At 41.4% G+C, this 26,627-nt stretch overlaps 1 protein-coding gene across 1 annotated transcript in view; it reads right to left on the bottom strand.

Annotated features, from left to right (window-relative positions):
- LOC121350554 (contactin-3-like) overlaps window positions 1-26,627 on the bottom strand; it is a 92,549-nt gene that overhangs the window by 17,830 nt on the left and 48,092 nt on the right. The window contains exons 6-10 of the mRNA XM_041461973.1: window positions 15,864-15,966; window positions 14,744-14,928; window positions 6,832-6,968; window positions 4,730-4,859; window positions 3,512-3,662 (exon numbers count right to left, since the gene is read on the bottom strand). Of these exons, the coding sequence (XP_041317907.1) occupies window positions 3,512-3,662; window positions 4,730-4,859; window positions 6,832-6,968; window positions 14,744-14,928; window positions 15,864-15,966 (706 nt within the window). The remainder of the gene's footprint in view (window positions 1-3,511; window positions 3,663-4,729; window positions 4,860-6,831; window positions 6,969-14,743; window positions 14,929-15,863; window positions 15,967-26,627) is intronic.

Below are 26,627 nucleotides of genomic sequence, written 5' to 3'. Positions count from 1 at the left end.
GAGTTAAACCAGTATCAGGAGCATTTAACCTTGGTTAAACATCTAATCCTCCTTTTCTGGAGGATAAAAAGACAACAAAAATTCATCCATCCAGAGGTGGAGGTGTCTCAGACACCCGATGAATTTAATTCCCATTTTCTGTCTTCCCTTCTGCATGTTATCCTATGCTTTCACTGCTTTCTGCACTCCACTGCTCTTTAATATTTAGCTCTCTTTATTAAAGATATTCTAGGGGAAAAAAAATCACGTACTTCGCAAAATTAACAAGAAACAAGATTGCTTTCTTCAATGCTGAGCGATTTCTCAGCCCACAGCTCATGAATCCATTTTGAATTATATTTTCTCCCCTCCACAAGACACACTATATTCAGCTCATTTAATTAAAATTTACTGAGTCATTATCCCAGTCTTCTACATACGGAAAAAGCAGCACCATTTAAAAATAAATTAAGAACACGAGCAACAGCGCCATCAAAATGAAACTCTCTCAGGCTTTACTAAAGCATTGTGGTCAGTACCTCAGTGAAACCCAAGTTCTCTGATGACATGAAATCCAAGTATTTGTGCTTTATTATTCAAATAGGAGTTTTCTTAAGACATGTTTCTGAAGTTTTCTTAGCCATGCTGCTGCAATTGTAATTGAAATTCAGCTCCTTTTGCCTCCCCACCTCTCCCAGGTGTTGCCCATGCTGGACCTCCCTTGTGGCAGGATCTCATTCCTCCTGCTTGCTGCAATTAAAGAAGAGGAAACCCTCCCCCCATCAGACTTCTCCACTGGAAATGGAGTTCAGGGCTGAAAAATGTACTGCTAATTCGAAACCCTTTCCTGAATTGCAGGAATTTGTACAACTGCATGAAATTCACAAATTGCAATTATTCACAGCAGACAGTAATGAACTCCAGGGTTTTCTGCAAAGAGCCTCACTCTGCTCTTCTCCAAAGGCAAGTTTATTTCATTTAGATTAATTCAGGATTACTGCCTTGTTATTGTGCTTCCTCTGGAAGCCATTTACAGTATGTTGTCAAAAATACACGCTCTGGGTCATATTTTGGAATTACCTGCACTTGGCAGAAGTAACAGCTGTAATTTATGTTCATAAACCTAAAGCAGGCAGCATCACATTCAATTCATTTCTGCAAACTGAGTGTTGATTTCTTCAGCCTGGTACTATCACACCAACTGAAACTGATACCATTCTACTTTTTATGGAAATAGAATGGGGAAAAAAGCTGGGAATTTTCCTGAACATACAAAATCAGGCGCTGTGTGGTTTTTGCACACACTTCACAAAAGCAGTCATAAAAATAAAACTGAGATCCATCAAAAGGCAACAAGTTTCACATAAATTTTAGAGGTCACTGTTTAATTTAACACGTTAATATTGTTTAATTAAAGGCTAGAAGTAGTGCTATTTTGAAAGGGATTGTGCTGGCTTGCTTGCAGGCAGGCAGCCAGTGAGGCTGTGGCACCACATCCAGCTCTGCAGCAACAGATGCCCCAACTTCTGCCAAATGGTCACATTTGACAACACTTAACACCAGAACTCATGAAAACTCTTGAGGCCCCTGTGAACAAAGAGCCAGGGCAAAGATGGCAGTGCCCAAAGCTTCTGGGTACAAGGAGACAGCTCCAGCCACAAAATAAATGGCACAAATAAAGGTGGCACAAAGAGGGCACAAATAAAGCTCTCCACTGAAATCTCTCCAAGTTTTATCTATCTGGGAGCAACTTCTGTGTTTAAAAACTGCAGAAGAAAAGCAGAAGGAGGTGTTTTACAGGAGTAGGACCAGAAGAATTTTGTCTAGTTTTAGAAGCAGGTTCCTGATGCCAGGCTAAGCTTTCCACAAATCAACACCCAGTCCTAGAGGAGCAGGGACACACTCCTTAAATCACATCACAGTGCCATGGCAATCCTCCTTCAGACCCTCACGTTTGCTTTCCTCAGTGTCATGCCTGGCCTTCTGGACCCTCTCTGTCCATGAATTATCCTGCCAAGCACAGTGTGACACCAGAGGAACAGGACAGCGAGTGCCCCCACTGCTCCCAGCTCACACTGTGACCTTCCAGAGCTGCTGCTGGCACTGCAGCCCGTGCCCAGCTCAGGCAGAAGGGCTGACCTGGCCCAGACTGAGCTCCCAAAAAACAATTCTGGCTCCTCTGAGCGTGTACAGCCTGCCCTGAGCACTGAATGCTGCAGCTGGAGTGCCTGAAGTGCCACACTGACTGCGCCCGTGCCAAATCTCACCTGTAACCATCTCAGCCACACCTGCCCTCCAAGGAGCTCCTGTGCTGCCCCAGCTCCCTCCCTGCAACTCCCAGCCTGTGCAAATACTGAAATGGAGAACAGAAAGGCTGGGAAGTCAGCAATGCCCATGTGGGAGTGTTGCATTCACATTTTCTGAAAAATCTCTTTGCCCAGGATTTTTCTCCTGGGAAGCAGAGAAGCCTCCAAGAAAAAGGGAAACAATTCTTATTTCATTTGCTTCTCCTGTGTTTTGCTCCTTTGGAATGTGGTTGGAGATTGTTTCATTGGATTCTGCTGTGAGTTGTTTTCATTCTTTGGCCAATCAGTGCCAAGCTGTGTCAGGACTCTGGAAAGAGTCATGAGTTTTCATTATTATCTTTTTAGCATTCTGTCTGTATCCTTTCTGTATTCTTTAGTATAGTATTCTTTAATATAGTATAGTATCATAAAATAATAAATTAGCCATCTGAGGACATGTGGTCAGATCTATCATTCCTTCCTTCCTCAGGGGACCCTGCAAATACAAGATGGGAGAGCCCTGTGTTGTCTTTTTATACAGTTTAACCAGCACACCTGTGCAGCTTCAGTTTATGACTAATTCAATAATGCTTTAATGGGTATTGCTGGAAAAAAACCATTTATATGTTGCTGGAAATCAATAGCTGGGGCTGTGGGTGAATTCCAAACTCCCCTCTGAGAATTACAATCCCAAAACACATCCACGATCACCCTAACCCTCACAAATAAACATGAACAATGATGGCATCTGTTATCCTTGGTAGGATCATGGCTGCTTGGAAAGAACCTGGAAGTGCATTTTCCTTGCCTTTTCATGTTTTCATCTGCTACTCTTGACCTCCAAATTAACTTTTCTCTCTTTTCCCAGCTGTATCATCCCCATGGCTGTAACACATCTCATCTGCCCCTTTGCCAACATTTTCAGAGCATTTTGTTGAAGCCTTTTAGTATTTTTGTACAGGCTCTGCATTCCCAGTTTTCTATCAGTACCTGGCTCTCTCTAAATCAGGCCCAACTCTACATTAAACTGAAAACAAAATCTGACCCTTGACCTTAGAGAAAGCAGCACACTTGGCCTCTCAGTGCTCTCATACCAGCACAACAAAAAAACAAGCAAAAAACCCCAGGCCAGCCAGACTTCAGAGAGACTTGACAAGTGTTTGGATCCACAGCTGACACTACTGCATAAAAGGACACACAAAAGCTTCTTGTAAGATTAAAACAAATAAACCAATGTAACGTGATACCTTTCATTTTCCTGTAGCTTCTCACCTCCCTTCTTCCAGGAACATTTGGCCTTAGGGAAAGCTTTGGGTTTGCACTCAAAATCAACTGTGCTGCCTATCTGAACCTGGATCAGTTTCTTCATTGGACTCTTGGAAAAATCTGGAGCAGAAGCTAAAACAGAAGGGGTAGTAGCAGTGAAATAAAGCACTTTTAATGACATTAATGATACTACTAGTTAGCACTTACAGGAGCACTTCTCACATTCCAAACGTAATTAACACCATTAATTAGTTCAGACAGATCTTCTATTGGGCAATTAGGCATTTTGTCCTCCTTTCCTGTACCTCATTCTGCTACCAAAGGTCTCAGCTTGCCAACAAGGCAAGCACAGAAGATCACAGCCACCAAAGCTGAATGAACCCAGTTTCATGTTCAGCACCTGCCCAGGTGAATGCTCTGCTGAAGGAAGCAGATTTACCTAATGAATCTAATGAACATCACACCAGGAGTCTCCCTGAACCTCAGGGAACTGGAATGTTCCCAGTTCCATGTGCCACGGAGTGTCAGATGTCAGGAAATGCCAGTGCAGCTCCTTCTGGGTGAGGTTTTCATGAGTTAAGTTTGGAGAAGGCTCGTGGCCTCTCCCTGTGCAACACTGAACTTGGAAAGGGAATTCAGTGTTTGAGGAGCCTGGTGTGCTCATCCACACCACGAAGGGAACAACCTGTGTCCCCAAAGCACAGCTACAGCTCAGTGCGGACTGTGCTGGAGGCAGAAATGGCACAGGTCAGTCAGTCCCCAGCTGTGCTCCCTCTAACAAACAGCTGTGACGACTCCAGCCCGGGGGTGGCTCAGTGTCACTGCCTGTCCCTGGCTCCTGATGGCTGCACACAGAGGTTTTTAAGCCCAGGGTGTCCCTGAGCCCCCCACAGGAGTGAGAGCAGCTGATGGAGCCAGCAGCACCTCCACAGCACGCCAGGGGTTTAATCCCAAACCCCCCATCCCTGCTCTTCCCCTGTGAATAATTTATCCTGTTCTGTTTTAAATGGATGATTGGCCTGAAAATCCTCTGGCAGCAGATGACTCAACTCCTCAGCTCCGCAGATAAAGACATCAGGTTGACAAAAATGTTTTATTTCAGTGACAGCAGCTGAGTGAGTTAAATCTGAGGTGCAATCTGAGGGGGTGTGGAGAGGGATAATGAGGTTTGTGTTTTAGTGAAAAAAGGAACATCTTACCTACAACCCTGAGCTCTGCACTCGAAGAGATGACACCATGTTTATTTTCAGCTATGCACTGGTATCTGCCAGAATCTGTCAGATTTAGATTTGATATTGTAAGTGCACCATTTTCAATTTGGATCCTTCCCTGAATATTAAGAAAAATATCTTTATTGATGATATATTTCCTGTGAAAATTTTAAAATAAGTAAGGAACAGAAATAGGACAGCATAAATACAATGGATAGGGTAAATGCAAAAGCACAATCATGAGAACAGTTCTAAAAGAAGTGACAGGACTGCAGCATGGTAGAGCAATGGTGATCAGATATGGAGATTGATGCAGTGTATGAAGTAATTCTTCAAGTTTTCCCACTTGCACTGAGGACTGGCAATCTCAAACGCCCTTTTATTTCTGACAGAATCCTACCAGCCCCCTCAGACAGACCAGAGTATCCAAACTGTGCAGATGGCCCTGGCATTTCACACAGTTTAAGAGATTTCACATGTGCCACTTGCTAATGAGCTCTCTGTAACACTGCAGAGAGAATTCCAGCAGCCATTAAAGCAAAGACACAAACTGAAGGGCTTGGAGCCAGCACAGCTACTCAAGTATCTGGGACTCCTCACCTTGCTTATTTTGGAAAGCTCAATTACAGCACGAAGTGTCTGGTCTGAGAGGCAGAACTGGTGACAAAAGGAACCGGTGAGAAAGACAAAACCAAAGGAGCAGCAGCTTTGGGGGACAGCCTCTGGGGGAAATCAGACACAGGAATGCACAAAACCCCAAACTGCCTGCCCAGGAGTGTTTTCTAAGGGCTGCTTTTGGATCTGACCCAGGCACAGGGAGACCCCAGGACAGCTCAGCTCCTTCCCTGACAGCTCCTGAGCGCAAGGGGCTCATCCAGACACACAGACAACAACCCCAAAGGGGAGAAGGCTGAGTGTCCACGTCTTGATCTCCTCTGTAGCATCCCAAGCTGCTGCTCTAAAGGAAGATTTGTCCATGGAGAAGGAGAGAGCTGAGTGGAACATATTTGTGAAGGAGACCCAGCAGGAGGGATTACTGCATCAAGGAGCAGAGGACACCGGACCACTGCACACAGAACTCCTCTGGAGCCTGCCAGTGCTGGCTCCCACAGAGCTCCCTCACTCTTTCCAGGGGAAGTCACAGCCAAAAGGCTGGACAGCAACGCTCCAAACTGGAGAAACAGGAGACTGAATGATTCCAAGGTATTTTTGTACCTCCTGAGGTAAAAAAAGCCCATTGCCTCAGTGACTCTGGATGACACAGCAACAATGCTCTTAAATCACCCAGAGGAGATTTTGTGCTCCCTCATTTAACCCGTCCACAAAACACCACCACTCCTTTTAGCCAGCATGGATCTAAGAAACGCTTTCCAGTGTTCTGCTCATTTCTCAGAACCATCCAGTGAATTCACTTGTGCTGAGCACAAGGCACTGGCCAAGGGCAGAAGTGCCTGGAGTTCAAATTCCTGATAACCTGAACAGGGCTGCTTTCCAACAGAGCAGTGAGACTTGAAATCCATAAATAAGGGGTATCAGATCCTGTTCTGCATTTCTGACCTCTCCCCTTCTAACGTCAACCTCTCTTCCTTGTTACCAAATGCATTAATTTCATTTAATTTCCTATGACAACTGCATTAAAGCAAATATCTGTGTTATGCTGCTGTTTGTATTCCATTCTTTGCAACAAGTAGTGGTAAACTCTTGGATCTTCAGGAGTTTTGTCAAGAAGTTGGAAAATATTTTCTTACTACTTTTAATGAAACGTCGGCTGCAAATACAGTAAAATAATTCAAGCTCTCCATCCCTTATTTATAGTTCTTTATTGAAAACATTATTAAACTCCCTTTTCCAGTTATTCCTTACACTTTTATTTCTGTGGTTCTGTTGTTTTTGAATCTGCTTTTAGCTGGAATATTTCTGTACAACATAATTTGTCTTTGCTGCTGTTGAGGCTTCATCAAGATGCTCTCAAAAAATACAAACCCTGTATCAAAACTTCTATTGATTAATACCAGGGAACTCTGGATTCTCTTATTTGCATGGATATTGTTAATTTTACACAGCACCACTTCTTCCCAACAGAATGTTACCTCTATTGCCAGCTGCTCTCCATTCTTCAGCCACCTGTAGGATGGTTTGGGCTTCCCACTCGCTCTGCAGTCCCAGTACAAAGTGTCCTCCACAGCAACTTCCACATCCTTTATGCTCTGGATCCAGTGGGGCTTTGCTGCAGGGAAAGCACACAACAAAGACCCCCACAAGTTACTGCTCCTGATGGCAATCAGAGGGTTAATGGGCACAGAACTCATCCATTTTCTGCACAGACTCGTCTGTACCAACAGAGCTTCCCACTGCTTCTGCTCCAAGCCCCCTGATGAAACAAATCACTTATTATTCCTCTTACATGTTTTTATTATGAGCACTAAACCCGAAGAAAACGGAGAGTACAGATCACTAAAGCTGGGCTAGTGAAACCAATATTAAAATCACTAATGATTAAACAACATCACTTTGCAATCGAGGCAAATGTAAGAGAAAAGACATTAATGGCAAGACTGAAATTAAATAAGTGATGTGGCTAAATCAGCAAATTAATGCTGAAGAGAATCCTTTAAGTCTTAAAAAAAAAATAATGGTATGTCAGCCTTAGTGCTAAATACCATTTAAATTGCTTTCTAATGCAAGGCAGCACTTAACTGCATGAAAACATGGATATATGAGATTGTTTTTGAAAGCAGAAGTCTTGGCACAGAATTTGGGTAATGCAAACCAGTAGAATAAAGTCCATAAAAATCACTGTTTTTTTAAGCCAAAATTTGAAGCAGCAATACCAGACATCCTTCAAAATTACCCAAAATACCGTTAAAACTGTAAAGATATTTAAAACATCCATTACAGCTTTCACAGGAAGGAGAAAGCTCACTTGGCATATACACATCAATGCATGAAAGACAACAGTAATTTATTTTTATTCCTCCAGTGCTGTTTCACACATCAGTTCAACACTGTCTTATAGGTAATTTGTGAAATTTCTTTGAATTTATTTAATTTACTAGAAAGTTTATGATCTCAGCCTATGCTATTTCTCCAAGAAAAGACAAATTCTGGACAGTGTGTACAGAAAAAACAGATGAAAGAACAGGGTGAAACTTGGCTGCAAACTCTCAGCTATGGGCAAAGAATTTTGCTTATCTTAAGTCAATAATTCAGGAAAATCTCCTACCACCCTCATATGGAAACAGCAGGGAGAAAACAAGCCCCTGGTGATGTAGGAAAACATTATTTACTGCATGAGTTTAGGAAGGACAGAAGGTCAGGTTAATTCCCATTGAACCTCCCACTACAATGGAGTTCAGCAGCAATTAACTCAGGCCAGGGAAATTAATGATTTGCCCACGGGCATGAGGGAGGTGGGCACAGCTGAGAGCTGAACCTTTCCATGCCACAGCACCAGCCAAGCCAGGCCTGGATCAGGGCTGGCACTAATTTAATTTTAAAAGATTCCTTCTTTCCTAGCATGGAAATTTCCTCTCAATCCCAGGCTCTGCAATGCAGTGAAAAGACCTCAACACGACCATGCACAGCACCAGGCTTTTATGATAATGATTATTAATCTAGTTATGATTTATATATCCATATTTAGGGTTAACTCCTTACATAAGAACTTCCTAAAATGCATTCACTGAAGTTTTAACTACTAATAAATATTGGAATTCAACCAATATCTGCTGACACCCTCTGAATGTTACTTTTTTTCCACATCCCTATGAGGATAAACACCTTTCACAGATTTGGGGATCATTCATTTTTTTCGCCCTCTTTATCAAGGTCAGCTGCAAAACACAGGATGACCTTTGTGTCACATGGATGTACAATTTCACTGGTATTAGGTGAGGTTAAATCTCCAAAGTCCATGTTACAACACTGGAGTTCAAGCCAGCCCTTGCTTCATCCCACATTGTCACTGGGAGAATTTGCCCCACGTGTGTCAAGGGAATGAAAGCTCAGGGCTCCATGTAAAGAGCACTTTGCACACCTAAATATTCATGCAACATTCAGCAGTGCCTGAATTACTGATGGATCCATACATGTGGAATATTTAACACCTGCTGCCCATCTCCACTTGGAAGTAGGTTAAATATAATCTGTTTTCAAGTCTAAAGATCTTGGATTCCATTCTACCAATTAAAAAATCTTTGTCTGTCTAATCTTGTTTCAGGATGCGTCAGGCAGTCTCCACAGGAGGGTTTCCCAAGTTCCCACACAAGACAATAAAGCAGAAATGCACAGAACAGCTTCCCAAGGCACAGGGTGAGGAATTCCTGCTGCTTGTCCGTGCACAAGAGAGTGCTGATGGAGACTTCAGTGATTTCTTGGAGGAAGGCTCTTTTTCTCTTCCAATTCCTTACAGAGGAGTTGAGCAGGAAGAAAAACACCATTTTCAATCTGTCTTTGAAAGAGAACAATTCCATCAACCAGCTCAAAATTGAAAAGGCAGCTTAACAGGGGCAATTCCAGCTGGGAATACTCTGAGTCCTGGCCAGGATAAAGGTGCTTCATGTGCAGAAAGCAAGTCTGAAAATCAGAAAGCAGCTCTGATACTGCTCTGGTGCTCTGACACCCTCCCAAAACAGGAGCAGGACTTGCCAAGCCCAGCGCTGCCCCTTTCTGCTGAGCTGTGCCTGAGGACACCTGAAGGACTCTGAATAAACAGCTTTATTCCCTTCAAGGTTTAGTCACTGCCAGGCAGATTTTAGCCCAGAAGATCTGATCCCACCACCACTGCCACAACCGTGCTCCTGAAGGAAGACTTGGTAACAAAGCCTCATTTTCTCCTGGAACTACTGCAGAGTAATTGTGAAACCTGGATCTTCCTGAGGAGAGAAAAAGGAGTCACTTCTTCCTAAAGCAAGGAATAAGCAGGCAGCACATCCTTGCTGAGATTTAAAAAAAAAAAAAAAAAAAAAGATATTGTCCTGTAAGCCGAGAGGTTGGAAGTTAATTTTAAAGGAGTTCACAGTGCAGGGTTGGAGGCTGTGACAGGAATCTGTATTTTGGGATAATATCAAGAATTCTTGGGAACTTGCTGTGCAATCTTCATGAAAGATTCATCTGGAGCTCCCCCAGGACGAAATGCTTGTAGGTAAGTGATTTTCTAAAGCAGGTTAGCCGTCAGCTCCATGGCCAGTCACTTGGAAAAGCACCAGCCTGGATTTTGCTCCAGTTGTTTCAGCCTAAAATATTCCTTGCAGTGCTCACGGTCCCAGAGGCAAGGAGAGAACAAGTGTGTAACTTCATAAAAAGCATCCCAGTGAGAGGCCTCTCTCATCTTTTCTGCTGGTTATGATGACCCTGCTCTCCCAGCCAGTTAAGCCTGCAGGAAACAACTGTTGCTTCATTACACTCCAGGCCTTCCGTAGGCCAAGAGGGAAAGAAGAACCATTTTTTTCAGATTTCACAAAATCCTTTGTCATGTCCTGGGGGTTGATGTGAAGGAAGACCAACTGCAGGGATGCTTTTGGCTGAAGAAGTGACACTTACCAGAGGCTGTGCTGGGATTTGTGAATTATTTGTGGGCTAACCACGCACAGTGCATCAAAACACGTATTTTTATGTATTATTTCCTTCAGAGTGAGAGAATCCAACAAAAATCTGTTTTTAATTCTACAGGCCAGGGGAAGGGAGTGAAGGGAAGGCAGAATTTCAGGGCCATGACTCCTGCAGGGAGTTCTGTGTTCTGCTGGGAGCCAAAGCCCTGGGGAGCTCCTCCAGAACAAAGATTCACACAAGACGTTTCCTTTTTACTCTTGCACTTTGACATTTCACCATGAAAGCTGGGCTGGAAATCTCTGAAACACCTCTGTGCAGCTCAGCAGCTGGGCAAGAAAATCAGAGCAGAAAGAAACTCGCAGAGCACAAGAGGGGAAGTTGTGATCAAATGGGGAAAAACCCACCCCCAAACTGTAACCTGCAGTTTTCCTGCCTCAAAGACAGGCTCTGACACTCCCACTGATGAATCCTCATTTCATCTCAAAACTCCAAGGACTTCAAGCACAAATCACTTTTGTTCTGCTGAGCCAGCTGGGACTGGAGAAGCAGCTGACACATCTCTGAAAATGTCCATTTTCTGGTTCCCACTGGAAAATAAGAATGCCCTCAAGCAACAGGTAATTCCAAATCACTGGGCAAAGCTTTAGTATGTAAAAGAAGAAAAACTATTTGTCTGGGCAGCAAGAAAATTATATTATTAGACAGCATTAACAATTAAACTCTAAGTGATCAAACTCAGCAACTCATTGGTATTATTCAGTCATTTGTAACTTTGCTGTTGATGTTCTGAAGACATGCCAAGCACAAGACTATCAGATAGAACCTTTAAACAGAGATATTCTTCCACATACACAAACAGTAGTTTCAGTTTAGTTTTACTGATAGAATATTAAAAAAAAACCCCAAAATATACCAGTATTTCTTAACACACTAAAAAAGTGAGGCAGATCCTACTGATTCCTGGGGGATTTTGTCTTTGTTATCACAGACCAGCACTGCAAAGCAAAAGGAGAAAAGCAGCAGAATTTCTTTCTCCAGAAAAAAAACAAATGTTTTCTTTGTCAAACATTTACCTTGGTACTGCCAAGCAGGACTTCTGGTATATCAGCATGGGCTAATTAAGAATATACTTCCTTCAATTATACTTTAAATTAATTGCTTTACATGTCTTTACCGTGCTTCACGTTTAATTGCTCCTAAAACAAAAAAATGCAATTGTTTCATCTCCTCTCATTTTTCTCTGCCATGAAACACCTCTGTGGATTCTTTTTTTTCTGTTATCTCTTTGTGGGAAACTAAAAGCGATGACAAACGAACACGCTAATAAAGGGAAAGCAAATTATTTAAATCTTCAGGTTCTACATTCAATCGAAGTTGGAAAATCTTCTCCTATTTTTAGCAAAATCTGAACTCTCCTGAGTAGAAAACTGGCATTTAACAAATGTTGGAACTATAAAAAGGACAAAAAAACGGAACATTTGATGTCAGGCTTTTCTTGATAAAATCCTTCAGGAGAGAAAAGGAAGATTAATAGTCTGTGAGTATTGCCATGAACCCAGAATATATGGTTTAGAATATCTATTTTAATTATCAATGCCAACTATGGGTTAAGAGCTGTATTTAAAACACACCATAACTATAATGAAACAGACTCATTTAATTTCTTTCAGGAGTCACAGATGTGACAGATTTATAGGAATTCTTGGGAAACTGACTATGGACAGGAGAAAAGTTGAGCCTGTGTTCAGGGCTTTGTGGCTTCAAGGCTCATAATAATTCATCCAATAATTCATTACTGGATGAAAAAGGAAGGCTTTTAACCAAACTATTTATGAACTGGAAAACCTGATTTTCAGATTTTAAACTTTGCAGTTTCAGCTCATAAAACAAATCAGAATAGAAGTGTTTCACTTTGTACCAGAGCAATGAATGTTTCAAGCTTTGGTTTAGGACCAGCTTTATGTTACATTTACAAAGAATCCTTAAAGTTTGCAAAGAAAGGAAAACCTATTTTTCAGGCACATCAACGATTTTTATCAATATTTTTTCTGCCTATAGATTTCTTTTTCATATTATTTCACCATGACAACTTGCAAAACATTAACCCCAATCCTTCTCATACTGTTTTTTTTTTTTTTTTGGGGTCAGGCAGAAATGTGCTTTGTTCTGTCCAGAAGAAAATGGATGTTGTCACTATTGAAATAAAAAGACATTTGTACTTTTGTGATGTTTATGTTTTTCTATGTTTGATAAGCAGACATGCCTTAAACTTCTACCAGTAAAGTGTTCTAACAGCAGCCACCATTCCCTAAAAACAGCAGATTTGTGGATTTTTGACAGCATTGGTACTTTCTGGCAGATGGGTGATTTTTTATTCTATGTCTCCAGTTTATTACATTAGTTTCCCCCAAATCCTCATCTGCTTTTAGAACAACTTCCTTAAATATTGATATTTTATTGGAAGGCTGAGTGGGATGTGGTTAGATTTCTTCACCAGACAGATTTCTGGGCTTTGGCACCAGACAAGGTGGCAATCTATCAGAAGATATTATCTTCAGTTATAAAACTTCAAATTATCAAAAGAAGTTATAAATGCTCTTATCCCAAATCCAGGCTTGTTGGAATTCTAACTGCAACAACAAAGCAAGCACCAAAATAAGAAAGATTACTTAAATCTATTTAATTCTGCAGAATGGGTTCCACGAAGCAGAACAAATGAAATGAAACAGTTGGAGTGCCATTACTGCCATTACAGCTCTCATTACTCTTCTCAAGATAAACATCCATACCAGGGGTGACTCCTGACATGGGCAGCCATTCCTACTGGAGTAGGAACTCCATCTGAGGGTTCAAATCCCTGTCTAGATTTGCACTGAAAACATTCACAATGATTCCTGCAGCTGGGCTGCTTTTGTTCATTAGCAGCATCCTTTATTTCAGCTCTGGGGCATTTTAATGAGCAAAGAAGAATTTGGGCAGCAGGGCAGGAACCCTAGGAATGGCCACTGCTGGAATTACAGGGACTGATGAACCTGGAATTACAGGGACTGATGAACCTGGAATTACAGGGACTGATGAACAAATCCACTCTATTTTATATCTAATTTCTCTATCTATTTTTTAACTACTCTAATTTCTAATTTACTGCGACGTGTCTCACAACTGCCCCCATTTGACACTGCCACAGGAATGTTGAGCCAAAATGATGTACAAAACCCAACTCTGGAACTTTCACACAAAAGTGACCTTTTATTAAGGTCACTTAATAAAAACTTGTAAATTTTATTTAAAAATAAAACTCACAGTGCCAAGTTTGTCATAGCAGAGGACACTGGCAGGTGAAGCAGCTTGGATTTATTGCCCTATGTCAATCATAGGATTTCTCAAAAAGTCATAATTACAATCAGTGCCTGGGAAATTTGTGTTGCTTCAAGTCCCCTGTCCAACCTGACTCTGAAAACTTCCAACAAAGGGGCCTTCACTCAGTGTAAAGATTAATTTGGAAGTTGGCAAGGAGAAGAATTTTCCTTCCTCCTTATAAAATCTATTGTGCCTTAAACTAAAATCTTCAAGGACCAAAATCTGTGTGTTTTACCAGGCAGCAGCTCCCCATGGAGAGGCAGTAAAGAACTTGCTCCCAGCTGCAGAGGAGCTGTGCTCCGTGCCTTTACCCAACTCAAAACCCATCTCCTTGCTCAAATATTCCTCCATGAGGGAAACATTCCAAGGCAGAGTCAGAATCACTGTTTAAATTGCCATTGAAGTAAAGAAAATTATATTTGCTGAGATCTGGCTTTAACAAAAATTGTCAATTACCACTTTGTTGCAAATCACTCTCGCTTTAACACCACCACCAGTGTGCTTTGCTGATACTCATTTCACTCTATAGCCTCAAATGCACAAGAGACTGCTTTTTTCCCAGCTATAAAATTTCATATTATTTCATTTCCTATACTGGATTATATCCTCCCATTTATTTACTCATTTTAAAATAAAATTGGCTGTTTTGAAAGCACAGGATTGAGAATATCCATCAGTAATCTTTTCACAAAGCAAGACAAAATTTGTACTTCCCATAAATGGGAGGTCTAAATGATCCCCCAAATAAATCCAATTGACTGAAAATTGAAGGTTTCACCAATGGACCAAGAAGAAATGTTCTAAAAAAAAAAAAAAAAAAAAAAAAAAGTCTTTCCACCAGCGAAAAATCCAAGCACAAGCACACTCTGCTTTACTCTCAGCAATCCTTGTGAGCTTTTAAGCCATTTCTTAGAGACCTTACCAAGAAATTGCTGCAGAAGTTCTCGTTTTCTGGAAGGACTTAAATACCACGGATTTTTAAGCCCAAATGCCCAAATGGAACTGCAAAAAGTGGAAATCCCAGAGTACCCCAGAGCAGTTTGAGTTTCATGAGTAAAGAAAAGTGGGAGAGACAGAACAGAGGTCTCCTACCATAGTAAGTGAGACGTCCTCTTGCAATGTTCTTGCCCCTGGAGTTTTCAGTAATGCATTCATAGAGCCCTGCATCCTCCTGCTGGAAATTAGGGATTTCAATCATGCCATTGGATTTCCTCAGCTTTATTTTACTTGGAAATGGCAGCCCGTCAGTTCTTCTCCAGTTAATCTGAGGCACAGGGCTAAAGAGAGAGTAATGAGATTTTAAACAGTTTTGCTTAAAGCCCTTGATTGTCATAATGAGATACTTAAAGCAAACTAAATTCAGCAGTGACTTCCAGGCTGTGTTAAAAGCAGTAACCACACTGTACATGACAGATGGTCAGACACTCAGGCACCTGATTTGCATTCCCTGCTGATTCCTACGCTGCATTTGTGGTCCCAAATTTGTCAGGAGTAACTCTGTGAACGCCCAATAATTGCAACATTTCTCGTAAATCAGCACTGGCCTCCCCAGAGGATGGGTGAGATTTACCAGTGGCTTCTTCCATGGAGGAAGAATCCAGGCAAGTCTTTTGGAACTGCCATCCTCCAGCAGCCTTTAATTCTCTGATTTGCAAACTTTCCCTCCCCTCTGCAGGGAGCCAAAGCAACAGTGTGTGATCAAGTTATCAATCTGATATGGGCACCTGACAAACTGCCTGCAAACAAACCCCACATTTACAGAAACACAAATGCATCCTCAGATCATCTGCGAAAGAGAAAAGGTATCAGCTGTGAGTGAAGCATCATTCAGAGGAGAACTGCATTTCAATCTTTATTTTAGCTATAAAGAAAGAACAATATTATGAAAGCATCAAGTACATTTAAGAGGAAAATTCAAACAACATTCTCACAGACTTCAGCATCATTTCCTTGAACAAAGAAAAGAGACTTAGCTCAAAGGTCATATGCAAAACCACCCTGGAGTTAATTTGAAATGAAATGTAAATTCCTGTGCTGCCAACATACACATCTTAATTCTAAACAAAATCAAAATACACTCCAAGAGTCTTTGCCCTCTCATTTCAAGGCAGGAGCTGTGATGACCAAAATCAGGGAAACACCAGAACCCCACAGACCCTTGTGCAGGTAGAACCCAAAGGTGCTTCAGCTTCCAGGGAAGAGGAACACTTACTTTCCCAGTGCAAAGCACTCCAGCTTCACAGTGGAGCCTTTGGCTGCTGCCAGCGTCTCAGGGAACTGAACTTCTATTTTGGGCTCGTATTCCCCCATCACACCTGTGCCAGACAATTGAGAAGGTCAAATTTTGAAGGTGATTTTCCAAGGGTTTTCTTTCTCTCTCTTGCAATTCAAGATTATTTCTCTGACAATCTGCTTATAAAGGGAAGCACAGTGAGATCAGAGACAGAGATAGGATGCAACAAAGTTTATCTTATAAGAAAGTTTGACTGTGGGAATTGGAAAAACAGAAACTTCCACAGACACTGAAGGATTTGATCTGCAGCCCTGAGAGAAGCTTGGACTGATGTAAAAACACAGTACACAGACATTTAAGAAAGTTTGACTGTGGGAATTGGAAAAACAGAAACTTCCACAGACACTGAAGGATTTGATCTGCAGCCTTGAGAGAAGCTTGGACTGATGTAAAAACACAATACACAGACATTAAGCAGGAAAATAATAAACTTATGTTTCTACAGATGTAGGTGAGAATATGCCTTAAGTGAGAAATGGTATTGACAAAATGGTGAAGGGTTTATAATCTAAATGTGGGGTTGAATGGAATAAATGAAGAGTTTAGAAGTTATAATAGAAGCACATGTGTGTACATGTGATAATAGCCCATTGGATAAAAGCATCCACAGTGCAGCAGAAGTAAGTAAAAGTGATAGGTTAGAAAAGCAAAATAAACCCTGTGGCAACTGTCCATTGGTTTAGAAAGTTCTGTGCTGCCTCGTAACAAAGAACTTGCGACTAATCTGAGCTACGGCCGAGTTCTTGCTCCTCCAAAACCTCACAGCCACTGGGCCTGACGTTCATCTGAGCAACAAATCAATCTTATCCCCACAAGGGATTCCCTTCACAACATCCCTTCACGACAAAGGCAACAACGACAGGACAACACATGAGACGTCTTTGACAGCACTGCTGTGGCATTCACATTATCTGGAAAAACCCTTCACCCAGGGTTTTTCTTTTGGGAAGCTGAGAAGCCTCAGAGAAAAGGAAAACAATTCTTATCCCATTTGCTTCTCCTGTGTTTTGCTCATGTGGAATGTGGTTGGAGATTGTTTACCCACAGGTGATTGTTTCATTGGATTCTGCTGTGAATTGTTTTGACTCAATGGCCAATCACAGTGCCAAGCTATGTCAGACTCTGGAGAGAGTCACGAGTTTCATTATTATCTTTTTAGCCTTCTATCTGTATTCTTTAGTATAGTTTAGTATAGTATTCTTTAAGATAATATAGTATCATAAAATAATAAATTAGCCTTCTGAGAACATGGAGTCAGATTCATCATTCCTTCCTGCTACAGGGATCCCTGCAAATACAATACACTGCATTATTTACAGTACTTTACTGTGTGACAAACAGAGCCAGTGACTAAGAAACATACAGTTTAAAAAGTACCAGACACTAGCAAAACCCCCCATTTTTTCTTCACCATATCCTCCAGCATAAGGAAAAAAAAAGGCAAAAGAAATCCAGAATATTAGCAGGTTTGTTTAAATCTCCTTTTCTATTTTTTTTTTTTTTTAAATTTAACATGCACGGAAATAGGAGCAGGCAGAAAAAATGAGAGCAAACTTTGCTAAAATGGGAAGATTATTCATTCAGTAGCTACTTAACTCCTCAGCCAGATGATTAGCAGGTAGAAACAGGACAGCAGTATCCACGTGATAAGGATGTCAGAAGCAGCCTAAATTCCCAGTAGGGCTCATCACACAGCAAAACTATTTTTTTTCATACAAAAATCCATAAAAACTCCATTAAAAGCGTTTCTGTGTGATGCGGCAAAGTAGCACTCACTACTATTCATTATGATTATTTGAAAGGGAAAAAAACAAACCCACAGCTCGAAAGAGAAACCAAGAGATTTGGCAAAAAAATCCACTGAATTTGTTTTGTTTCCTGAGCATCCTCTGAGCCTCGTGTGGCCAATTTTATTTGGCAAAAGCCCCTTCCTGTGCCAGGCCACGTGTTTGTCTCATTCATTTCCTGCAGGATCAAAGGAAAATAAATTTTTAATGGTGTTCTAGGCAAGGAGTAATTTTTTTCACCCACGTGGCACTTATACAAAGATTACAGCTTCTGGAAGTGCTAATTAGCAATGATTACAGCTTGATTGACCTCTCTTGTGGGGCAGTGTCTGCAGCACTGGCACTGCCCCCACCAAATGGAGATCAGCCCTTCCTGCACAGGTTTAATTTGAGGGTGCACAAATTTGGGTGCAGCATGAAATGAAAAGGTGACACATCCTGAACCCTCCACCCCTCCCCAGGCTGCCAAAGCCAACAGGACAATTCGACACAAGGTAAGACTCTGCAGGTGAAAAGAACACTCAATAAATGAAATTATTAAGATATTTATAGGCTGCCTAATGCAAAAAAAAAGGCATCAAATGAAACGGCTGATCATTAACCTGCATTTAATTTTCTTCTATCAATATTTAAACCTCTTTCATTATGATAATTTTGCAGCAGTGGCCTGTGCCAACCATTAACAGGCTCAGGAGTTAAACTCCTGTCATAGTTAGAAATATTAGAAATAAATGAAAACAAATAAAAAATAAATAAATAGGATAAATAAATAAGCAAATGAATGAGTATCAGAAATATTTTTTGCCAAAATCAGAACCATAAGGAGGAAAAGACCTGCAAGACCATCTCCCCTGTGGACCTGCAGCATCTCCCCAGGAGCACCAATGGTTTTCACCACAATCCCTTCCTCCAGAAGTCAGAGGTGCAATTCATTTATGGAAAGGAAGGCAGCAAGGATTTGTCAGGAAACAATGGGGGAATTAGTGCAGTGGGAAGCATTAAATTATTTCAAAAATAAAGAAAAAAGAGAGCACAGCTGAGGAGTTTGAAGGGGACTACATGGTCTGAGGGAGCAAGGAATTCGGGGTGTTTCTAAATGGGAAAGGCAGAAAATAGAGAAGAACTATTTCTGCAGAAGAGCTGGGTGGGCACAGTGATCTCAGGGCTGAGGGAGGGGCTGCACACCAAGTTAGGGACCAAAAAAACCCAATTTTCACCTCCACACCAAACTCAGACACCCACAAGGCAGCCGTGGGTGACACCAAGCTTTAATGCTTCTGGTATTTATTGAACCACCTGTGTTTCCTTGCTCAAAATATTATTTCATGCTTTAAAAAAGGAGAAAATAAAAAGAAAGAAGATGGAAACGCAGCAGGAAAAGAAGCAGCTTCATTTCATTGCTAGGATATTGGGTTAAGTAAATCAAGAGTGAACCCACTGAAATCTGTCACTGGGATTATGGCAGCCATGCAAAGTGGATTCCAGTTTAATTGGGTCCTTCAACCCATGAATAAACACTCCTGGAAACCTAATTCCCCATCCAACACTTATTTTCACTGACTCCCTTAAAAAAGGCTGGGGGATTTCTATCCCTGTGCCCCACCACCTCATTTTATATTTATTGTCCTTTACAAAAATGCACTCTTATTTTCCAAAATAAAAAAAAAATCATATTAAACAACTTGTGGTGTGATTTATTATGTTTACACCATTTGCCTGTTGCTGATCTTAGGGCACCTCCAGGGACACAAACTCACTCCCTTTCTGTCAATTACAAGTTTTCAGTTGATTTTCTGTTATAAATGGAAGTAATATGTCTCTCCTGGGCTTCCTCTGAGTTCTAAGCCTTTGCTTTCCAATGCATTTTTTCCTTATTTGGCGACCATACATGGATAAGGTATTGGAAATTACAGTTATTACTCAATTTTTATTTGTTTACTGCGTCTTGGTTGGCGGCTTCTCTTTATTTTGCATTATTTGATTATTATTTACTGTGCAGTTTCCAACACACTCAGCATGTTCCCACTGTTCCAGCCCTTTTGTGCACCTAAGTGCTCAATTAAAAAAAATGCTTATAAAATTACCTGTCATTTTTAAACCTGAATTCTTTATGAAATTCAACAATTAAATCACCATGGCCTTTGGGGTTTACCAGGGTCATTTCCTGCTATTTATGAACCTTAAAAAAACCCAAATTACTGAACATAATGGGGTAAACCCCACACATTTATTGGTTTTAACTATGTTAAAAGTCAAGGCTTAAGTTTATGCACGTCCTTTTGAAAATATGGCTTCAAATTAAGCTTAAAAGTATTTTATAACTATAGAATTTAAAGAAATGACACATTTCTTCTAAGTGGGACTGAAACACTTCACTGGGAGATCATTTACAGAACCAGGGTGATTTTACTTCTTGTGAACAGAATTTAAGTGACAACAGCAGTGCTGGAAATCCCAATCTGTAATTAAATTCAGGAAGATGGAAAAGCAGAAGTTTAGGGGGGGATAAAAGGCACACAGACCACAGATCCAAAGGAGAAGGACAATTCACAAAGTTCATTTTATTCACTTTTTGCATAATTAATGTCAGCTTTTGCTCCTTCTGGGCCATCACGTCTTTATACCTGCTTAATACCTACCTGCCAGCCCCATAATTCACACCTAAATGAGACTTCTAAAACAGCCACAAGTAAGTGATGTGAACAATGTTCTTCTGAACCAGATTTAAAATGTTCCAGAATGACTGGATATGAATTAGCCAGGTGGGTGTTTCCAGAAATAAAGATGGTAAGAAATGAAAATTCTTGATTTTGGGGAGCATGGAGTAATACTTCAAGGTTAAAAAATAACCCCCCAGATCCAAAAAAACCAAACAAACAGAGAAAACCAATCACCAAAACATAAACAGGTTTCATGTCAACTATTGATGCCCAAATCCCAATTATTTAATGCACTTCTCCAGCTCTGATTTTACAATATTCTGCAGCAGAGACACAAGGAGAAGCTGAAATATCCTGGAATTTTGTGTCTCCCAGTGGCTGTCTGCCTATCCCACAGGATGGCACGTGGCTCCTGGAAAACTGTTTTCAAGAAAGTAATCAGACAGAATTTAGCAATGACAGAAACTGCAATTAAAAGCATGGAAATCTGCAGCAAACAGCTATTTTGAATGATCTACCTTAGGTTAGAAGTGATGGAAAAGTAACACTGATTTTGAGAGGATAATAACAGACTCCCTAATTAAGGCAGAAACCAATTAGTTCATCATTTGGACCAATTTCAGCTCCAAGTGTGACCAAATGGCAGGAAAGGGAGCAGTTTGGGGATGAGCATCCCTCAGGAGGGAGGAGCTCTGAGAGCTCACACTGAGCATTCAGGCTGGCTTTTGTGGGACAATCACCCACCAAAATGTCCATTTATCACCACTGCTGCAGCCCTGGCTGTCTGCACAGGAACCTCTGGGAGAGTGCAGACAAATTACCTAAAAGCAGGAAATTAATTAATGAGGTAAAAGTGCATTAAGGTCCCAGAGGATGCTCTGGGGGGCAAACTGTCCTCACCTCCCTGCAGGCAAATCCTTGGATTACACTGCTGTGGGACTGGGATACTGGAATGTCAGTGCTCCCAGGGGAATAACTGGTTTTATTTTACATCAATTACTTCAAGCTTCTCCTTAATCCTTCTCCCTTGGGCCAATTTTCCTGCACTTAGTTCAGCACCTTGAGCACCCCATCCTCCCCTGGGCCAGCCCCACCACCAGCTGCTCTTGGTGTTGCCCTCCCTGTGCCATAAACCAAGTTAACATCTCCCTCATTTCTTCTGGCAAACGTTAAAGGTTGCTTTCCAAATAAAACCCTTCTGCCCCGGAGGCGTGGGACAAGGTGTTTGTGTGCTCCCATAACGTATGTGTAAACTGGAGCTTAAAATGTCACAAGGTGCCTCTCTCAGAAATGGCAGCATCTTGGCAATGGAAAAACCAGTTTAGAATATTATTTGAGATAAACTGTACATCATTTCAAGGGATTGGGGTATACTTCTGCACATATTCAATGCTAGAAATTAAAAACTATCCTAGGTGCGTGCAGCTGGGAAAAACAAACCAAACCAAGGCTCAGATGCATTTCCAAGGGGAGCCCGGGCTGCTGGCATTCAGTTCCATCACTGATAATGAAAAAGTCTTTAGCTGCAGTCACACTTCAGAGAACAAACGGGGCTGGTATTTACTTTTTGTTCATGTTCTCTATATAAAAATAATGACAATTACAAAACCTCTGCAGCAGGGCTTGACCCGTGGCCTGCAGGAGTGACGTGAGACAGTGAGATCTGCTTAAAATAGGTGCAGTGTTTTCCCAGCCACTGGGATTTCACCTCATCTCCCTCATTTCTTCTGGCAAACGTTAAAGGTTGCTTTCCAAATAAAACCCTTCTGCCCCGGAGGCGTGGGACAAGGTGTTTGTGTGCTCCCATAACGTATGTGTAAACTGGAGCTTAAAATGTCACAAGGTGCCTCTCTCAGAAATGGCAGCATCTTGGCAATGGAAAAACCAGTTTAGAATATTATTTGAGATAAACTGTACATCATTTCAAGGGATTGGGGTATACTTCTGCACATATTCAATGCTAGAAATTAAAAACTATCCTAGGTGCGTGCAGCTGGGAAAAACAGGTCAGGCTGTGTCAGGACTCTGGAAGGAGTCACGAGTTTTCATTATCATTCTTGGTAGCCTTCTTTCTGTGTTCTTTCTCTATTCTTTAGTATAGTTTCTATTCTTTAGTATAGTTTAGTATAGCGTTCTGAATAGAACAGAATAATAAATTAGCCTTCTAAGAACACAGTGTCAGATTCTCATTTCCTCCTCCATCTGGGGAACCCCGAAAATACCACAGATTCCCTGGAGAGGGGCTCAGCACGTGGCCCTGCTGGCCAGGGACAATTAGCCAGGAGCCTGAACATGATTTTCCATCCCAAACTGCTCCTGAGCTGGCTATTTACTTTTTGTTCATGTTCTCTATATAAAAATAATGACAATTACAAAACCTCTGCAGCAGGGCTTGACCCGTGGCCTGCAGGAGTGACGTGAGACAGTGAGATCTGCTTAAAATAGGTGCAGTGTTTTCCCAGCCACTGGGATTTCACCTGAACTCTGCAGAAGAACTCTTCTGGCTGAATCTTTGTTCATACCAAATGTAAACTGCGTGATGGGAATGCAAGTCCAGCTACAAAAAGTGAAAAACGCATCCCCAGAAATTAATTTTATTCCAAAGTACAATGGCAACACTCTGATTTGAAACTAATGTACAACATTAATTGTTTTGGCATAAAAGGTGAATTATTTTATAGCTAAAATATACCAGATCAATTTTCAGCCTGCTGTGCAGGTAATCAGGCATGCAACTTGTGTGTATGGAACAGCCCAGAACAATGAGAGCAGTGAGACACAAACACACACGGTATCTTGCAATTCCAATCTACTCATTAAATGAGAATATTGAAATGTTTCAGCTGAAGCTGCAAGGCTCCTACTTCAGGCTAAAACCTGATTTTCATTTTTAAATGAAACAGGGTAAGAGTCCACTTGTTATTTTGATTTTGGAATGAGCTTTAGTTTGATGCAAAAACAGATGTAATTCTTCAAAAACACTGAGTTGTATTTTTTTTCTGCTGTCCCAGAACCTAGAGCACAGCCACAGGAGTGGCCAAGAGGTGACTGCACACAATGATCTGTCACCTCTGCTCAGCTGCCACAGGGATGTCACACAGCCAATGGAGGTGCCTAAAGCCACGAAATAATTCCTGGATAATAATAACTCTAAATCATCCCAAGCAGCATCACAAGCAATGCTGACCACTGTAATTAAAACACCAACATTTCCCAGCTCAACCCTGGGAAACAGATGTTGCAGACTGGCAGCTGATTTCTTCATTAACACCAACCCCCTCCTGGTCAGTGCCACCCCAAAGATTCCTGTCACCATCACATTTTCTGAAAAATCCCTTTGCCAGGATTTCTCTCCTGGGAAGCTGAGAAGCCTCAGAGAAAAAGGAAAACAATTCTTATCTCATTTCCTTCTCCTGTGTTTTGCTGCTTTGGAATGTGGTTGGAGATTGTTTACCAACAGGTGATTGTTTGATTGGTTTCACTGAATTGTTTTAACTTCATGGCCAATCATGGTCAGGCTGTGTCAGGACTCTGGAAGGAGTCACGAGTTTTCATTATCATTCTTGGTAGCCTTCTTTCTGTGTTCTTTCTCTATTCTTTAGTATAGTTTCTATTCTTTAGTATAGTTTAGTATAGCGTTCTGAATAGAACAGAATAATAAATTAGCCTTCTAAGAACACAGTGTCAGATTCTCATTTCCTCCTCCGTCTGGGGAACCCCGAAAATACCACAGATTCCCTGGAGAGGGGCTCAGCACGTGGCCCTGCTGGCCAGGGACAATTAGCCAGGAGCCTGAACATGATTTTCCATCCCAAACTGCTCCTGAGCTGGCAGTGAAACACCCCTGGGTGCTCCCAGGCAGCCCAGATGTCACTGAGAGCCTGACAGCACAGCTCTGCTGCACTGGGCATCCAGGGCCGAATAAAAATCCACATTTTGCTTCCCCTGGAGCTGCGCAGGAGACGGATTGGTTCCTCCTCATCACATTTCTGCACTAATTGCTCCAGACTGGCTGGGTCATTCCAAGAGCCCCGGCTCTGAGCACGCTGCTCCCACTCTCTGGAAGCAGGCAGAGAAGTTGGAAAGTGCTTTAGGAAGCAATATGTAAATACATCCCCATTAGCCACATCCATTCCAAGTGACAAACTGTTCTTTTAATCACCTCCCTAGAACTTTACATTTAATTGCTGAGAGCATTTTACAGAACTCTGTTGTGCTTTTTCAATAGCTGGAAGTATTTTAAAATTGCTTCCTGCCTGTAATAATTTTGAAGATAAAAAAGGCGATAGTTTAGTTTATTGCTGAGCTAAAATAAATCTGATTTCTTGTGAATGTTAAATATTAGGGACATAAACCAAGGGAAACTAATGGAAATAACCCAGGAGTCAATTTTCAAAGTGAAGCACCAATATTTATACATGGAAGCAGTACTTAGTGACACTTTCATTTGGTACTCTTGCACTCTTTTAGGAGAAGGTACTTGATAAAACCCTTGTGAAAAACAAAAATTCCTTTCAGCACTCTTGCTCTGAGTGCTGGGACTGCAGCCACCTCCCTCCTGCCTCCTTCTAAACAATTATCCTGTTTGCAAAGAAAAACCCAAATATTTTAGTAGAGAAGATAATAAAGAGCTGGAGGAGAAATACCCCACAGTCACAATTTAGGGATAAAAATAAACTAGGTGGAGAGCCAAATGCAGTTACTGTCTCCAGTTTTCTCCTTTTCCCCCCAAGGCATAACTGAGATACCTGGGACTGGGTAAGTGAAAAGGTTCAACCTGAATTTTTTTCTTGCAATTTGGTTCTTCCTAATCGACTTCTCCATTTTTCTTTCCATCCCTGCATTTTTCCAAGAGATACCCCACAATGGAATACAGAGTTCAAGAGTTCTGTAAGATTTTGGGGTAAGAAACTGCTGAAAGCTTCTAAGGTCATTTATCCACCTCTCTGTCAGCTTAAAAACATGCACTATAAAGCAACTGAAGATGGTGCACAAATATATAAATATATATAAAATAATTATAATATTTATGAGACTAGTCAATCTATAAAAAGATATATTAATTAGTTTATCATTTATAAATAATATGTACTAATTTCAGCCTGGATTACCTCAGCCTGGAAAACAGGTTTATCAAAAGAAAAAAGTGCTTCAGAATGACTGCATTTGACCAAGTGTACAGCAGAGTGTGTCTGCAGCACTGGTTTGGTACTGGGGGTGAAAACAATGCTCTGGCAGACAGAAACCACTGGAAGATCCAGCTGAGAACATGTATTATTTCCCCTCACATGGACAAACATAAGTGTCTCTCAGGTACCATTTGATTTCAAACTGTCAGCTGAAATTTGTGCAGATGATGATGATGACACCAGCAGGACTATTGAAAAATATGTTTTTAAATAAAAATGCCATTTCTCCTTGGCAGATTGAAACAGCACAGGAACACTACGGAGCCATTTCTAAGGCCAGTGCTCTTACAATATTCAAGGTACCACTCTCCTTAAAGTACTTTTTGTGCAAGAAGCTCTGCACGTGTGATTTATTGCTGATGCCCAGACGTGTGTCATCCACAGCCTGCAACGACAGCAGGAAGCAAAGGTGCAAAACCAGGATGGGAAAAGGCAGGTTTAGATGGGATATTGGGAAGGAATTCCTCCCTGGGAGGGTGGGCAGGCCCTGGCACAGGTGCCCAGAGCAGCTGGGGCTGCCCCTGGATCCCTGGAATTGTCCAAGGCCAGGCTGGACACTGGGGCTTGGAAGAACCTGGGACAGTGGGAGGTGTCCCTGCCCACAGGGTGGAATCAGATCTTTAATGTCTCTCCCAAACCAAAACACTGCTGTACAGCAGGACAGAATTCCTATTCTGGAGTTGCACCTGTTTAACTTCGCTTTGCTTTAAAGGTATAAAATATTTCCAAAGCTAAATATGTACAATTAATTCAACTTCCATTTCCCCGAAAAAGCAGCACGCTGCTATTCAAGAGCGGCAGAAGAGAAGCAATCAGAGCATCCAAATATTTCTGGCATCTGAGACTCTTTCCATGCCATGTTATTCATGAAGCAGAGCCCTGCTGGAACTTGCAGGTCTCCAAATGGCAATACAAGAGACACGAGCAAAAATCTGCAAGTCTAAACACTCATTTGGAACAGACATGACATTATTCAGTGAAGGATTTGTCACATCAAACACTGAGCAATAAATTGGGATCTATTTTTCCCATGATCTAATATTATTT

Source organism: Pyrgilauda ruficollis, unplaced genomic scaffold (assembly GCF_017590135.1).
Source record: "Pyrgilauda ruficollis isolate IOZ18807 unplaced genomic scaffold, ASM1759013v1 scaffold10, whole genome shotgun sequence".
NCBI classification, from domain to species: domain Eukaryota; kingdom Metazoa; phylum Chordata; class Aves; order Passeriformes; family Passeridae; genus Pyrgilauda; species Pyrgilauda ruficollis.
This window is presented reverse-complemented; position numbering and strand designations above follow the sequence as displayed.